This window comes from Aulonocara sp. 'chitande type north' Nkhata Bay, linkage group LG22, assembly GCF_057382095.1.
Source record: "Aulonocara sp. 'chitande type north' Nkhata Bay isolate Kocher_YH1m ecotype deep benthic linkage group LG22, A_spYH_male_GT1.1, whole genome shotgun sequence".
Lineage (NCBI taxonomy): Eukaryota > Metazoa > Chordata > Actinopteri > Cichliformes > Cichlidae > Aulonocara > Aulonocara sp. 'chitande type north' Nkhata Bay.
In genome coordinates this window covers 7026356-7043006 of record NC_141364.1, presented here as the reverse complement: position 1 = coordinate 7043006, position 16651 = coordinate 7026356, and the positions used below count along the sequence as shown (strand labels likewise).

Below are 16651 nucleotides of genomic sequence, written 5' to 3'. Positions count from 1 at the left end.
CACCGGGCACATGCCCGGTATGCCCGATGGCCAGTCCAGCTATGTTAACCTGCAACCCAACCAAATCTGCAGCTCCATACAGCAATGTTACGACTTAGATTACATCTTATAACTCATAACTCTTATGTTAGCTGCCCTCAGTAGCATACTGTCTGAAATATTCCACGGCTGCAATAATTCTTTAAGTGTTATTTTTTCCTTGGTATTCTAATTTCACTGAAGTTTACTAAACTCAACAAACTTAATATTACTTACCGGGACATTTATTCTGTCCTCATTTTCTTTCACCGAAAAATTGTTTCCTGCAGTGCCGTGTTTCTGCTTGGCTCTCCTACCTTTGCTAACGTGATGCACATAGTGCAGAAGCCGATGCTGCATTCACTTACACTCGGATATCTGAGCTTCACCGTGAAAACATAATCGGACATTTGATATTTGATTGAATTTTATTGTTTTGCCTTTGGGGTGGCACCTGGGGTGGCCAGTCTGGTTGGGGGGGGTGGCCTGTGCCCCCCCAGGCCACCCCGCTGGACACGCCACTGATCCCAGCTGTCATAGGGCAAGAGGCAGGGTACACCCTGGACAGAGGGAACCATTTGCACTCACTTTTACTCACATTCTATGGGCAGTTTGAACGTTCCAATTAGCCTAACCCCACAGCATGTCTTTAGACTGTGGGAGGAAGCCTGAAGAGAAGCCACACAAACACAGAGAGAACATGCAAACTCCAGAAAGACTAGTGATCCTTAATTTTTTAGGGCTGTCATGGTTTTCAGTTTTATTTATACCCAAATATATACATATATGGGTCCCACCACTTTAAAACTGAAAATCATGCCAGCCCTAAAAAAAAAAATTGTGCTTAGATAAATATTTTTTTGATTTTGTGCATGATTAATTAGATATCTGAAAGCATTTTCTGTTACATTTTACTATTTTTAATGATACGGTTATTAGATGTGATATTGAAAAATGTCACATTGGGTTATAGGGTGAAATGAAGTAAGCTAACCAACACTAGGAAAGTCAAGCAGCTTCTTTCATTTGGACTTTGCTGTGAGTTTAATTACCATCTGTCTCTGTTTGTTTTTTGAAACCCAGACTTGACTCTTAACATCCCCTAACGTCAGCTAGGAACGCACACCTGGACCAACCCAAATCATGAAATGAGGAGGGGGGCTCACTGAAATTAATATTTGTTGCCCAAAACAAAACAAATGTCAGGAAACAAACACTTTTATAAGTAACTTGTGAAGTAAACATTATTTAATGGTGATATGTTTAAAAAAAAAAGTTAAAAAAAAAGAAGACAAGCTGACTTATACTGTTTTATCCACTGGAGGGAGCCCCACACCACAACTTGGTGAAATCATATTTGATATGTACTCTACATCAGTCATTCCTCACCTTTAAAGACGCTGTAACCTCACAGACTCCAGGGGCAGTATGTACCAAATAGCTAAACAGTGAACCCAGATTTATAATAACAACAACAACAACAATAATAATAATGATAACAATAATAATAATAATAATAAATTATACAATGTCTACCCAGCATAACACAAACTACGCCTGTCATAACATCAAAAATAATAATGACCAGATGAAACTAACTTTAACCCTTCTCTTTATCATTCATGGTTCATACGAAGATGTTTTACTTTCAGTTTCGTTGATAACCCTAAAGGGTGCGTTTAACCCAGATTTAAGTGACGTTTACTGTCAGAGTAAATTCTTATTGGCTCAGATGGAGCCCAGTGGTGACGTACCTCCTGGTTCTCCTCGTTTTCTCCTATTTTAGCTTTGATACTTGAGCTGGAAGCACAGAGCTGCCTTTTCTAGACAAGCGAACACACAAAGTCTGTTAAAGGTTTGGATGTTTATGGTCACAATGAAGGCCTTCATCTTCTTTCTTCTCCTGGGAATGCAGGGAGCAGCGGCAGGTCAGTTTGATTTGAATGTTTTTGTGTTTTTTTATATGTCAGATTTAAGTAATTTGAAATACAAACGGACAGATGTGTTGTTCCCCAGAGACTTCCTGTACGCTAAACATTTAGTTATGATAGATCCTTGTAGATAATTTCAATGTTAAGAAACAATCGATCATTTTATACATGTAATTAAATCGTCTGATTCTCTCTCACATCCCTAATACTGAACATTAAAGTTTAGATTAAAAGTTACGTTTAGCTAATAAAAATAAATAAATAAGGCAAAGATTAAAACAAGGCGATTTCTGTCCAAAACTATTTGATGATTTCCGTCTTTAAATCGTTCATGACGCATTTTTAAAGGTTGTGACTCTGCTGTGTTTCCAAACAGTCCAACAAATAAAAGATGAGTGAGGAGGCTCGTTGATAATCTGGTGACAGTAATCAACACTGTTCTTTAAAAACGGAGAACCATTTTAATTTTCATGAGGAATTAAAAATATTTTCACAAAACAGCTGATTATTAAAGTTCACTAAAGTGTATTTAACACAAAGTATCTGTTAAAATTTAAGAGTTTAATTATTTAATTATTTGTTCAGTATATGCTGTGTATGTAGAGCCACATGTCATTTGATGTAATTCATTAAAAGGTAAAAGAAGGCTGCTTTAGACTGTATTCAGTATTATTTCCCAGCGTTATGCATGTGAATACTTTCTGTTTGAAGAACATGCGCACACATGATGTAACGAATTACGCCCGGATTTAAGTTCACTGTTTTTCTGATGTTATTGATTCGGTAACAGCTCAATGATGGGACTTTTGTTGTGATTTGGCGTCATATAAATAAAATTAAATAGAATTCAGATGAACTAAACTAAGTCATTATTGCTTTATAATATCGTGGAGTTACCAGCAAGAGTTAATTTTGGTATCACTGCTGAATGATCAATAAGAAGCTGCAGGTGAGAAATCCCTGAAAGGTTTTGCAACACACTCGCTCCTCCACCAGGGGGCGCTAATGAGAAGCGTTTTAAACTACTATGTGCATTGTTCAGTAACACAAACAAACAAATCCATGTACTTTTGATAACTGAAAACTCTCCTGCAAACCTGATTATAGAGTGAAAGATAAAATCAAAAATGCTTAAGATAATATTCCCCCAATAATATTTACTTAACATTCGTTTTTTATTGATAATATTATTGATCAAACATATTGGAAAGTTTCTGTAACAATTTTGAATGTGCATTAATTGACAAAAGTCTATGAAAATAATATAAACAAAGAAGAAGCATGGGAAACCCATTACAGAAATTATGAAAAAGAAAAAGTCTGGACAGTCACATCAAAACAATGAAATCAAATTCATATAATTTAAAATATAAAAAACGGAAACAAAAAAGAAAACAACTCACTTTAGAAGTCCTGCTGCTTGATTCAGAAAAAGGAAAGAAGAAACTTTACGGTTCATACAGCGGCTAACAAAAGAAAAACAGATTAAAAATAATGTGCACTTTCTTTAACACTGAAAATAAAAAATATAGTCAAATTAAAGTTATAAAGAGTTCAAACCATTAATCGTGAAAACTGAATTAAACTAAGCTGAAGGATAAAAACACCAGTTTTAAAACTTTAAAGCTTTCTGTGTAAATCAGGTTCAAACTAGAATCTGTTGCAAAACACAAAATTACAGTTTTGAAGAAAAGAGGATCAGAAAATGACATTAAACACTGAATATCTGTTTATAAATCTATTTTGTGTTTACTGAAGGGACAGCAGGATTATTACAGGATGTCTTTAATGTGCTGTAGTTTTTCTTGTTGTGTTATTTTAGAAATAATGTGATTTATAAGTCTGTGTTCCTGAGATCTCACAACATTAACTGTTTCTTACAGTGACCCACTCGCTGAAGTATTTCTACACTGCGTCCTCTCAAGTCCCAAACTTCCCAGAGTTTGTGGCTGTTGGGATGGTTGATGAAGTTCAGATGTTTCACTATGACAGCAACACGGAGAAAGCTGAGCCCAAACAGGACTGGGTGAATGATGCAGCAGATCCACAGTACTGGGAGAGGAACACTGGGAACTGTATGGGTGCCCAGCAGGTGTTCAAAGCCAACATTGAGACTGTAAAGCAGCGCTTCAACCAAACTGGAGGTTTGTTCATGTTTCATTTTTACTGATATTTGCTGTTAATGTTTTCAGTGTGTTTTGTTTACAGTAGTAAACAGGTTTGCACACATTAAATGTTTCATTCAGATTACAGATTAAAATTATTAACATAATAATTCATAATGAATGTAGAACTACAGTCTGTGAAGCTTTAATTTAATTCAACCAGCTTTAATTATCATGTTTGTATGAACTGATATAATTTTTCAGTTAACTGATTAGTTGATCAAAATAATCAAATAATAAAGTAAAAATAAATTTTATTTGAAGTTTTCTGTTTATATTTAGGATTTTTTTGTCTCTGAAACTTCGATGGTTGTTTTTGAGTTTCAGAGGATGGAAACTTAAACCAGGATCTGAGTTTGCTGCTCAGGATCCATCTTAGTGTGTTTGTCTGTTCCTGCAGCTCACAGGAAGTCGCTCATCTCAGTTCAGACGTCCCTCACAAATAATCACATGTAATAAATTATAAAAAAGGAAATATGTCAGACACATAATTTATCATCCAGAGCAGATGGTAAATGTGCTGCAACGTCACAGTTTTTACATTTGCCTCAGATAATATTTTCAGATTCCATTAAACACACTGATGTTATATTTAATATAAAAATGGAAAAAAGTGAAAGTAGAGACGGCTCAGTGAACATGCCCTCTTTATGAATCATCTTAATGAACATTCATGTGAGAGTAACACTTTAATGTGCTGAAGATCACTGTCACGTATATTTAAGTTATTTATGAGGAAATTCACTGTTTTCTGAGATGATTTTGTAAACCAGCAAACATCCTCATTAATAACTAAATATATTTAACTATATAGGATGAGGTGGTGGTGTTCCAGGCATGTCCCACCGGGAGGAGGCCCCGGGGCAGACCCAGGACACGCTGGAGAGATTATATCTCTCGGCTGGCCTGGGAACGCCTTGGTGTTCCCCCGGATAAGCTGGAGGAGGTGGCTGGGGAGAGGGAGGTCTGGGCCTCTTTGCTTAGGCTGCTGCCCCCGCGACCCGGCTCCGGATAAAGCGGATGAAGATGGATGGATTTAACTAAATACATCAAATATTGTGAAATTAAGCAGACATTCAGGGGGCCTAATAGCACAATCCCCTAATAGCACAAGAGTTTAGTGAGAATTAGACCAAAAATAAGAAACACAAACTAACAGACAGATGATACAAGCTGAGATCTGACATGAAAATCAGATTTTTTTTTTAAATTTCAAACTGATTTTCGTCTAATTTTTAAATGACATTAAGTTTGACTTTCAGTTTATGTTGAATATTTTTGGTCCCAGATTTATTTAATTTTTTACTAATAGACAACAGCCTGAAAATATAATGGGGAAATTAAAGCGTTAAAATGTCTTAAATTTCCCATAAAGTGGCTGAAGGTTGATTATTTAAGGCGGCGTTTTTAAATCAGGTCCCTGTAAAACTCAGCAAAACCCCGACAGAACACGTCCTTATGAGCGGCGAATAAAAACGACTGATTTTCTTCGGGCATTGAACTCCACTTGAGGCTGCGCAACGTTTACGAACGACGGGAAAAAACAGCGTGCTTGGCCGTTCACTGAGCTCTGTGACAGCTGAGAGCGTTTTCAGGGCCTCCCGGTGGTTTAAACTCCAATCAAAGAAGGAGAGGAGACACCATTTCACTTTGAGCATTGTGATCACATAAGTTTGTCTATTTTATCTACTGACACCAGCACCACTGACTAACAATGGGCTGTGAGGCCGTTCCCCAACTCTCCAAATTGGTCAATCATCATGACAAAGTTATGATTATGAAACTGATCACAGCCCATTGTTACTCAGTCATTGTGCAAATGTACTGTTTATAAGATTGGAGAAACCTGCAGTCAGCTGAGACTGAAGAAGTCACTTGGATGATGATGAAACGTTTCTCCCACAGAAAACGCGACGTCCAGATGAACAGAATCAACTTTTTCCCCACTTGTTTCAGAAAGAGAATTCTGTCTTTTGTTTGATGTGTTAGGTTGAAAAATCATCAGAAATGCATACTGGGATTTGTATTCAAGTAAAGATTGTGCCAAAGAAAGATAAAAGAAAGTGAACTTAAGGCAGTCACTTTGGATCAAAGTGAATCTGAGATGATTTGGTGTCTGCACTTCTTCTTTGATTGGAGTTTGAATTAAGTAAAGGATAAACCACCGGGGGGCCCTGCAAACGCTCTCAGCTCTCACAGAGCGCTGAGAAAAGCGAGCTCAGGCCAAGAACGCTTTTTTCCGCTGCTCGTAAACGTTGCACAACCGAGTGACCTACAAAGCGGCCATCAGTGACCGAAGAAAGCCATCTTTTTTTCCCTTTTTTTTCAGCATCCTGATCTAATAAACTGATTTTTACATAATTTCTTAACCAGACTGGCTGGAAAAGCGGTGAAATTTGGCCTAGATGTAACTCTCCATGTTCATGTGGAAAAAATAGCTGATGATGCTCTGTGGCGTTTAAGCTCTCTCACATAGGACGCGGCACGCGCAGCGAGAGCGAAACCCATTCATGTCTTTTATTTGTGCCGAACAATAACGGTTTCCCGCTTACTGTTATTATAACACGAGCAGAACCACAGCGGCTTGAGGCCACGAGGACGGAGCGCCGCCGGGAGTCGAGTCTGTGGAGCTTCCTGTTAAAGAGGAGAGAGCGTGAATGTGAACAAACATGGCGTCAAAGGCTCCACTTACACTCTTAGTTTATTTCTAGAAACTTCCAACAGGAAGTGATCACAGACATGTGCGACAGGGATAGAGAGACGGGGGGACATAAGAGGGGGAGGAGCCTGACACCTGTCTGTGTGGCTCACCTGAGCAGAGCGAGCACAGACGCGCTCGTCATCAGCTGTGACGTAACCCGAGTCTAAACTCGCGTCACCAACGAGCCGAAGACGACGTCAGTGAAACAAAGTCTGCTTCCTGACTCTGAATATATTCCTGGCTGCGACCTCACGTCTTATCAGCCAATCAGCAGCAGGCGCGGTTTGAACGGTCATCAGTGGAGCAGCAGCCGTGGACGTGGAGCTCAGCTTAAAATCAGCGGCTCGTCTTAAACCGTGCGGTTTGATTCACGTTTCAAACGTCGCTCTGTCCGCTTTCAGACGCCGACGTTAAGCTGTCGTCAGCAGACGTCAGAGCACCCGCTGCCGATTGGTCGCTCCTCCGACACGCCCCTCTCACAGCGAAGCAGCTGATAACAGGCGGTCACACAGGAAGACCCCGAGCAGCTGATCCACAGCAGCTTCTTGTTTTTAGTGCAAAACAAAATTATTTTTGAAAATGAATAAACACAAAACAGGGAAACAAACATGTTTGATGTCAGTTATTAAACGTCTAAAAACATTTATTTAAATGAAGAAACGCCGAGAAAGAAACAATCAAACAGATTCTGTTGAATCTGTTTATCTGTCACAAACAGCAGAGTTTGAACAGCTTCAGGATCCTTCGAGTCTTTAACTGATCGAACGTTCGGCCTGAATTCACAGCAAACACAAGAAAGGAGGGACGTCTCCCAGTATCCTCGCTGTGATCCCAGTGTACTCGCTGTGATCCCAGTATCCTCGCTGTGATCCCAGTATCCTCGCTGTGATCCCAGTGTACTCGCTGTGATCCCAGTGTACTCGCTGTGATGGACGTGAAACTTTGCCCATAAAACAACGAGGTCCATTATATCTCTGCTGGTGCTGTTAGTTTGTTCGCGCTCAGTTTTCAGAGCAAATAAAACATCTTTCCAAAATAAATCAAAACCTTTAGAAGATTTTCTGCAACAGAAGCTTCACAGATTCGACCAAAAGTTCTGAACAAAAGTGCAAAAAGCAAAACGTGCGACAGCTTCTGGGCGACTCTTCCAGAAACTCCAGCTCACATCAGCGTCTGCTTTCAGTCCAGCTTCGAGCTCGTTTTCACATCAAGTCTATGAACTTCTTGAACTTTGTTGGTAATCAGATGCTTATCAGGTCGCTGCAGTTTTCATCCACCAAACGGCTCCAAACACAAACTGCATCTGGTGACGTGCTCGTGTTTCTCTGGAATAAAGATCCAATAGATTTGTTTTTATTTTTAGAGCCACCAGAAAAAACCTGTTTTCCCAGTGGGAGTGTGTCACAGAGAGAACAGGACAGATGTTGAGTCTGAACTGTTGCTGATATTTAAATACGCTGTGACATCATCTCCTGGAGCCACAGATGATGTTTAACTGGAGTTCTTCACAGAGAGCAGCTCGGCGTCTGTGTGGAACAGCTGATTTACCAACATCATCATATTATCAAACCAATATCCAGAAAAACAGATTTCCTCTTGGACAAACATCCTTGTTGTTCCACATAAAATAAGTGTGAGGCTCAAACTGTGTTTGTAGACGAGAGTCTGTGACGAGGAAGCCCGGCGATGAGAGGCCGACGTGTTCGCGGGGATTTTATCCACAAAGTTACACACGAGAAAAACTCGGTGCAGCGACTCGGAGAGGAAACGAACAGGTGTAGCGCTCAGGATGGAGGCGGGGCTTCTGATCAGCTGTTTGAGCCAGTTTATCTTAAATGTGCCGTTTAAAGCGTGGAAATCTGAAACATTCAGCCCACCGTTTACATCGAGTTCATACGAGCTGTTTTTCTAATGTGACGTCTCCTGTTCGTCCACATGAAGCTGAAGAGCAGCCTGTCAGTGTCTTTGATGGTTTATTATGGAGGCGCAGAGCCAGCGCTGCCTCAGGGACACCAGAGATTCCTGCTTCAGTCAAAACTCTTCCTCTCAGTGAGAGAGCTGAATTTGTTTTTAACTCTTTTTGTAGGAGGGATCAGACTTAGATTCATTCTTTTCATCCTCAGTGATTCACATCCTTAAATATGGAAGCTGTTGTTTCATGGAGATATTCCAAAGGTCAGATTTGGAGCGTCTGTGATGAGTTCACGTTTATTAATATTCAGGTAAAATCTGGAAGCTTTGGAGAAACTGTTCACTGCAGCAGCTCAGACTTGACCTTCATTTGTCTAAATCAGAGCGGTGTCGTCAGCTGTGCTGCGATTAACTCTCTGCCAGTGACGGAGATCCTTTTACATCACCTGATTTTACTCGTCTGATAAAACACTAACAGGAAGAGGTGCAGAGAGGCGGAGCCGCCTCGTCTTCTTCCTCCGTGCAGGTTAAATCTGTGGATGTAGCAGCCATCAGTTTATTACAGCTGCTACTGTTTGTGTAGAGTTTTGACTGATGTAGAGAAATAATTACTGAAACTAAATTAGTTTAAAGGCTGAAAGATGAAACGATGCTCCGTGTATCAAAGGCTTTGAGTCCAGCATAACTGAGTCCAGCATCATCGTTGTTCTGCAGCTACGATAAGAGCAGAAACAAACTGGACGCTAACAGTCGATCAGTAAATGATCTTTGTCAGGTTGAGTCGGTGTAGTTCACCTCTGAGTCGTGGTGGTGCAGCTGCTCGTTTTCTAACCTTCAGACTTCATAAAGAAAAGGAGACGACAGGTTAGAGACGACTTTGACGTTCAGATGTCAGACCGTCAGCACCTGCTGGATCCACAGCAGCTTCCTGACAGCAGCTCGACTCGCTCGCCGTCTCCCTGCAGCGTTCACGCACGCGTCAGGTGGTGTCGCTCGCCCTCTCCTCACCTGCTCGCTCCACCTGTTGATCCTCTCAGCTGTTTCCTGTGGTCACTCTCTCTCCTCCTCACTGGCTCCAAAGCGTGAGCTGTAAGGTGTGTGGGCGGGGCATCAAAACAGCTGTCGGCTTCATCTTCCACCATTTTATAGTTTTTAATGAGCTCGTCTCTTCCGCCATTTTATAGTTTTTGATGAGCTCATCTCTTCCGCCATTTTATAGTTTTTGATGAGCTCACCTCTCCTGGGAGCGCCGCCCAACCAGCCGACCTGGTGACGTAATGAGTGCTGTAACGACCACAAATCAGCGAGCAGGAAAATGACTATAAACAAGAATCACTTTGAATCCAACATTTCTCTCAGAATAAATCACAACGCTCTTAATTTTGTGTCAAAGCTGTAAAATGTGCTGTTTCACGTCCTCTTTAACTCGACATGTTTCCTCACTTTAACCCACAAAACTCACAGCGACTAAATCCTCAAGTAAAAAAACTTTAATCAACTTTCCCTCGTACAAAATAAACAAGACAAACTAATCAGAAATACTGCAGTTAATCTCCAAAATCATCCACAGTACAGACATAACAATATGATCACATCTGAGCCTGTGGGCTCAGATGTGATCATATAAAGAAAATACCTGTGATGATGCACTGAGGTGTTTCTCATGGGTCTAAGAGCAGTGATGTTATAAAAGCAGGAATGACCTTGTGTCGTCCTCACCTGTAGACTGTCTGCTCTCGCCACAGCATTGGCGGCGCTCAGGTTCCTCCTCACAGATGCTCATAGACCTCTGTACTACACATCCAATAATATAATTAATGTGAATGTTTTAATATTTTTTAGAGGAATTATCTGATTTGGTCACTGCCCTAAAAAACACCAAAGTGTCCTGGGATGGAGTCAAATTCAAGGTCTGAGTTATTGCTTACGAAATAAATATAACAAATGTATAATAACCAATGACAATAAAACATATCAGATTTTTGGTCAGTAAGGTCTTATTTCTTTAGACCAGCCATTAGGTGTCATTATATGAGAAGAAACTCTAATCAGTGTAAACATGAACAACCACAGATCAAAATGATTTCTTTATTTTTCTTGTTTTGTCTGACCAACAGTCCAAAAACCCAAAAAGATTCGCCTCACTGTCATGTGTGTCAAAGAAAACCATCAAATCATATGTTGTTGAGATTACTGCACTGTTCAGTGGTTTTATTCCAACTACTATTTTGGTCTTGAAGAGAAAGACATTTTCTTTTCTTCTTTTTTTTTTTTTAGATTTCAAAGCACAAAAATTTAACTGATTAATCAAAGTGTTACAAAATCAGTAATGACACGAAGCATTAGCTGCAGTGTGTTTGTCCTTGATCTCACAGACAAACACACTAAGACTCCATCTGTGTGTTGGTCTCTCTGGAGGCTGTTTTTCTTTGATAAAGAGAGTATGTGTCTACCTCCCTAAGATGCTCACACCGTTCAGGTGATGATTATCTGTAAGTGGCTTCCATTGAGCCAAAAACAACACATGTTAAAATCCTCTATTAATAAATGACCAAGGATCAGTGTTTTGTTGTAAAGATGTTGTCAATTCTTAATGTATTCTGTGTGCTGCAACTGTTCTTAATGTAAAGTCTTTTTTTCTGTCAGGTGTTCACATTGTTCAAAGAATGTATGGCTGTGAATGGGATGATGACACTGGAGAGGTTAAAGGTTATGATCAGTATGGCTATGATGGAGAAGACTTTGTAGCACTTGACCTGGAAACAGGGATGTTGATCGCTCCAAAACCTCAGGCTGTCATCACCAAACACAAGTGGGATCATGTCAGGGGTTGGATGGCTCAGCAAAAGAATTACCTCACCCAGATTTGTCCTGAGTGGCTGAAGAAGTATGTGAACTATGGGAGGAGCTCTCTGATGAAAACAGGTGAAATCATACAACATGCTGTTTTGTGGACAGAACAATCTTCATATTTTCCTATTTCTGACCGTTAAACATCACATAAAAGCATTTCAAATAAAAAAAAAAACTCAAAAAAACCATCACTGTGCCTCGATTGAGTTAAATTTGCTCTTTCTCTCATTTCCATTCACACATTCACATTTGCCTCCTTCTACCTTTCTCCTGATTTCTCTGTCCCTCTTACATATTAATTGCATTTGTTTTTATCATATTTTCCTTTTGCCCCAATTTTGTCTGGCCCAGTTTATCCACCACCCACACTCTCAGCTTTCCAACCAGTCTCTCCCCACCTACATTTCTTTATCATTACATATGCTAAAACTCTTAAAAGGCTTAACTAAGGCATTAAAATTACATTACATCACACAGGAATTACTTTAGTATGCACTAAATAGTAAGATAACATCTATCTTTCTCTTCTCTTCTTAGTTCTTCCCTCAGTGTCTCTCCTCCAGAAGACTCCCTCCTCGCCAGTCACCTGCCATGCTACAGGTTTCTATCCTGACAGAGCTGAATTGGTTTGGAGGAAAGACGGAGCGGAGCTTCATGAGGGTGTGCACAAAGGAGAGATCCTCCCCAACAATGATGAGAACTTCCAGATGAGTGCTGATCTGGATCTTTCATCAGTCAGACCTGAAGACTGGCAGAGGTACGACTGTGTGTTTCAGCTCTCAGGTGTGAACGAGGACAGAGTCACCAAACTGGACAAAACATTGATCAGAACAAACTTGGGCAAAAAAATACTTGATGAAGGTAAGAGACATTTTGCTTACTCATATTGTAGATTGTCTATAATATTTTTGATTGTTTTGTACTGTTATTTGTTTGGACATGAAGAAGAATAACTACTGTAGGAATAACTTTTTCTAGTGATTTTAAAATAAAATAATCTTCTCTCTTTCGTTAATGTTAATATTCTTAAGAAACCCTCTTTTTAAATTTCACTGTTTAGACAATTCTGATAGTGATTTTGGAACTTGGGTATTTTAAAATTCAATGTATTTCTAATGCATAAAATCCTTGGTTATTTATTTTTGGCTATACGATCGGTAAGCTGTTAATGAATACAGATTGCAGTGTTTTTCAGGTGAAACAAACCTACAAGCAGATTAAAACAATATCATTTTAGTTCATCTACTCCGCTTAACTGAAAACTGTCTCTTTATATAATTATTACATAGTTGCATGTATACCCACATTAGTAGGTTATCACAATTCAATACAGTTTTATTTATATAGGACAAAGCCACAACAACAGTTGCTTCAAGGCACTTTTTATTGTAGGTCAAGGCCCTACAATAAAACACTACATTACATACACAATAATCGCATAATCACATTTTAGCATGCTTGCTTTATTAGAATAAGATATATATCATGGTTTGCATTTGCAGTACTGACATTTGCTTTTACAATAGTAATACTGACACTGATAGGCAACATGATGATGTCATAATATCTGTCACTTTAAATAAATAATCAGTCATTTAGTGTGCCACTTCTGAACAAATTGTTAATTTGTCATTTGTTTGTTTGTTTTTAGCCTTGGTAACAGTGCCCAACATCATGATCATCTCCATTGCCACTGCTGCTCTTGTTCTTCCTGCCATAATTGCTGCCATAATTGGATTTATTATTTACAAAAAGAAAACTGGTAAGACAATCAAAGTGTCCAAACATGATTTTAGTATTTTTTTAATGTATTTCCAGTTTGCAAATTAAAAAAAGCTTCAAGTTCTAGTAAAACTATGTTGTTCAGAGCCCCAGTGTCATGAAAATATGGCATTGTTATCATAGTAAGAGCAGGAACAATAAATAGAGTAAAAGGTAAAGTAAAATAGAAAGGATTGTAAACCAGTTTGAGTGAGCCAGTGTTCTTTTATTTACAGCTATGACTACTGATATTATTTTACAGCTAAATCTTTTAAACCTTGTAAGTAAATTTTCCACGTAGACATTTTGAGCAGATTTCTGTTCTGTCAGGGCTGCTGAGGCTGGACTCAAAAGCAGGACTCCAAACTGTGCATCAGAAAGGGGGGTTTATTTACAACATACAGTGGGGCAAAAAAGTATTTAGTCAGCCACCGATTGTGCAAGTTCCCCCACTTAAAATGATGACAGAGGTCAGTAATTTGCACCAGAGGTACACTTCAACTGTGAGAGACAGAATGTGAAAAAAAAATCCATGAATTCACATGGTAGGATTTGTAAAGAATTTATTCGTAAATTAGGGTGGAAAATAAGTATTTGGTCACCTCAAACAAGGAAAATCTCTGGCTCTCACAGACCTGTAACGTCTTCTGTAAGAAGCTTTTCTGTCCCCCACTCGTTACCTGTATGAATGGCACCTGTTTGAACTCATCATCTGTATAAAAGACACCTGTCCATAGCCTCAAACAGTCAGACTCCAAACTCCGCCATGGCCAAGACCAAAGAGCTTTCGAAGGACACCAGGAAAAGTATTGTAGACCTGCACCAGACTGGGAAGAGTGAATCTACAATAGGCAAGCAGCTTGGTGTGAAAAAATCAACTGTGGGAGCAATCATTAGAAAATGGAAGACATACAAGACCACTGATAATCTCCCACGATCTGGGGCTCCACGCAAGATCTCATCCCGTGGGGTCAAAATGATCATGAGAACGGTGAGCAAAGATCCCAGAACCACACGGGGGGACCTGGTGAATGACCTGCAGAGAGCTGGGACCAAAGTAACAAAGGTCACCATCAGTAACACACTACAACGGCAGGGAATCAAATCCCGCAGTGCCAGACGTGTTCCGCTGCTGAAGCCAGTGCATGTCCAGGCCCGTCTGAAGTTTGCCAGAGAGCACATGGATGATACAGCAGAGGATTGGGAGAATGTCATGTGGTCAGATGAAACCAAAGTAGAACTTTTTGGTATAAACTCAACTCGTCGTGTTTGGAGGAAGAAGAATACTGAGTTGCATCCCAAGAACACCATACCTACTGTGAAGCATGGGGGTGGAAACATCATGCTATGGGGCTGTTTTTCTGCCAAGGGGACAGGACGACTGATCCGTGTTAAGGACAGAATGAATGGGGCCATGTATCGTGAGATTTTGAGCCAAAACCTCCTTCCATCAGTGAGAACTTTGAAGATGAAACGAGGCTGGGTCTTCCAACATGACAATGATCCAAAACACACCGCCCGGGCAACAAAGGAGTGGCTCCGTAAGAAGCATTTGAAAGTCCTGGAGTGGCCTAGCCAGTCTCCAGACCTCAACCCCATAGAAAATCTGTGGCGGGAGTTGAAAGTCCGTGTTGCTCGGCGACAGCCCCAAAACATCACTGCTCTCGAGAAGATCTGCATGGAGGAATGGGCCAAAATACCAGCTACTGTGTGTGCAAACCTGGTAAAGACCTATAGTAAACGTTTGACCTCTGTTATTGCCAACAAAGGTTATGTTACAAAGTATTGAGTTGTATTTTTGTTATTGACCAAATACTTATTTTCCACCCTGATTTACGAATAAATTCTTTACAAATCCTACCATGTGGATTCATGGATTTTTTCTTCACATTCTGTCTCTCACAGTTGAAGTGTACCTCTGGTGCAAATTACTGACCTCTGTCATCATTTTAAGTGGGGGAACTTGCACAATCGGTGGCTGACTAAATACTTTTTTGCCCCACTGTATATATACACTGACAAGGGAAAAGGGGTTCCAAGGGAGAGTCCGGGGCTGGTGTGGGGGGGGAACACATGTTCACTTCTTCCTTTCACACTGTCTAGTCCAACATTGTGACCACACTCACTCACACTCTTCCAGGTCTTGTCAAGGGAAAACAGGCGCAGGTCCAGGGAGGTCTAAATGGGGAGATGAAGAGAGACTTCAGTAAGGCACAAGGAAACACGGGAGAATACACAAGTACTACTACTACTACTAACAAAGGTAAATATAACGCTCCAGCGAGGAACAGCACTCCAACGAGGCCTTAAATCCAGTTGAGCATCATCATCCAATGATTAGTCGCAGGTGCATGTGCGTGGGTGGAAGTCAGGTGAACCACAGGAACATGGATTGTATAGCGCTCTAGGGCGGTCATTGAAGAACCATGACATGTTCACATAAGAATGGGTTTTAGTGGATGTGAATCCACCTCTGAATGGTTAAAGAAAGACAAAATGAAGACCTTCGAGTGGCCTAATCAAAGTCCAGACCTGAATCCGATTGAAATGCTGTGGCATGACCTTAAAAATGCGGTTTATGCTTGAAAGCCCTCCAGTGTGGCTGAATTACAAGAATTCTGCAAAGATAAGTGGGCTAAAATTCTTCCACAGCACAGTAAAAGACTCATTGCCAATCAAGCCAGCAAATGCTTGATTGCAGTTGTTGATGCTAAGCGTGGCCCAACCAGTTATTAGGTTTAGGGGGCAATCACCATGTAGGTTTGGGTGACAAGAGTGACAAAGAAGCAAAAAAATAGGAAATCAGGAAGGGGGGAAAACACTTTTTTACATCACTGTTCAGCAGTACGCGACAATAACAAACTAGTTCTGAGAATCACTCCACATCCTGTTACTGTAATCCATTTGGTCCTCCCTTGAACTATTCAGGATCTTCATTTAATTCTGCTGTCTTTGCCATTTTTCACCACCACAATCCATACTCTTCTTGTTCTTCCATGACCAGGTTATTGTCCCGATCAACCTTTTACCTTAGCAGCTCCTCCATGTTCACTAATTGCAGATTTTGGCATTAAGATTGTTCTGACCTACACAATGAAACAGTGCTGACATATTTTTAAGTTAAACTACTCAAGTGATAGAAACATTTGACAAAAGAATGATAAGTGCTCTTGTTTCAAAGGATTTCACGATTTCCTTGGAAAATATTCAAGAATAAAGTCAAAGCAGCCGAGAAAAACCGTGATTCTCTTCCTGTCTGTATTCATGCTGTTTGTCTGTATTAACACTATCATCAACATCAACAGGTCATA

The 16651-nt window shown here is 40.1% G+C and overlaps 2 protein-coding genes across 2 annotated transcripts in view; both read left to right on the top strand.

The window, feature by feature from the left end:
• The window catches only part of LOC147303377 (class I histocompatibility antigen, F10 alpha chain), a 145401-nt gene that overhangs the window by 76783 nt on the left and 51967 nt on the right, over positions 1 to 16651 (top strand). The window lies entirely within an intron of this gene.
• LOC147303381 (class I histocompatibility antigen, F10 alpha chain-like) lies at positions 1818 to 15650 on the top strand. Its single transcript, XM_086281179.1, has 6 exons — positions 1818 to 1946; positions 3833 to 4093; positions 11373 to 11651; positions 12117 to 12440; positions 13231 to 13341; positions 15481 to 15650. The coding sequence occupies exons 1-6, from the start codon at positions 1880 to 1882 to the stop codon at positions 15648 to 15650; spliced, it is 1212 nt and encodes a 403-aa protein (XP_086137305.1). The 5' UTR covers positions 1818 to 1879.

Bases quoted from the DNA above. Each gene is read 5' to 3' on its own strand.
- LOC147303381 (XM_086281179.1), top strand. From the start codon at position 1,880: ATGTTTATGGTCACAATGAAGGCCTTCATCTTCTTTCTTCTCCTGGGA. The intron at 1,947-3,832 runs GTCAGTTTGATT...TGTTTCTTACAG, and splicing joins AATGCAGGGAGCAGCGGCAG to TGACCCACTCGCTGAAGTAT. The intron at 12,441-13,230 runs GTAAGAGACATT...GTTTGTTTTTAG, and splicing joins CAAAAAAATACTTGATGAAG to CCTTGGTAACAGTGCCCAAC.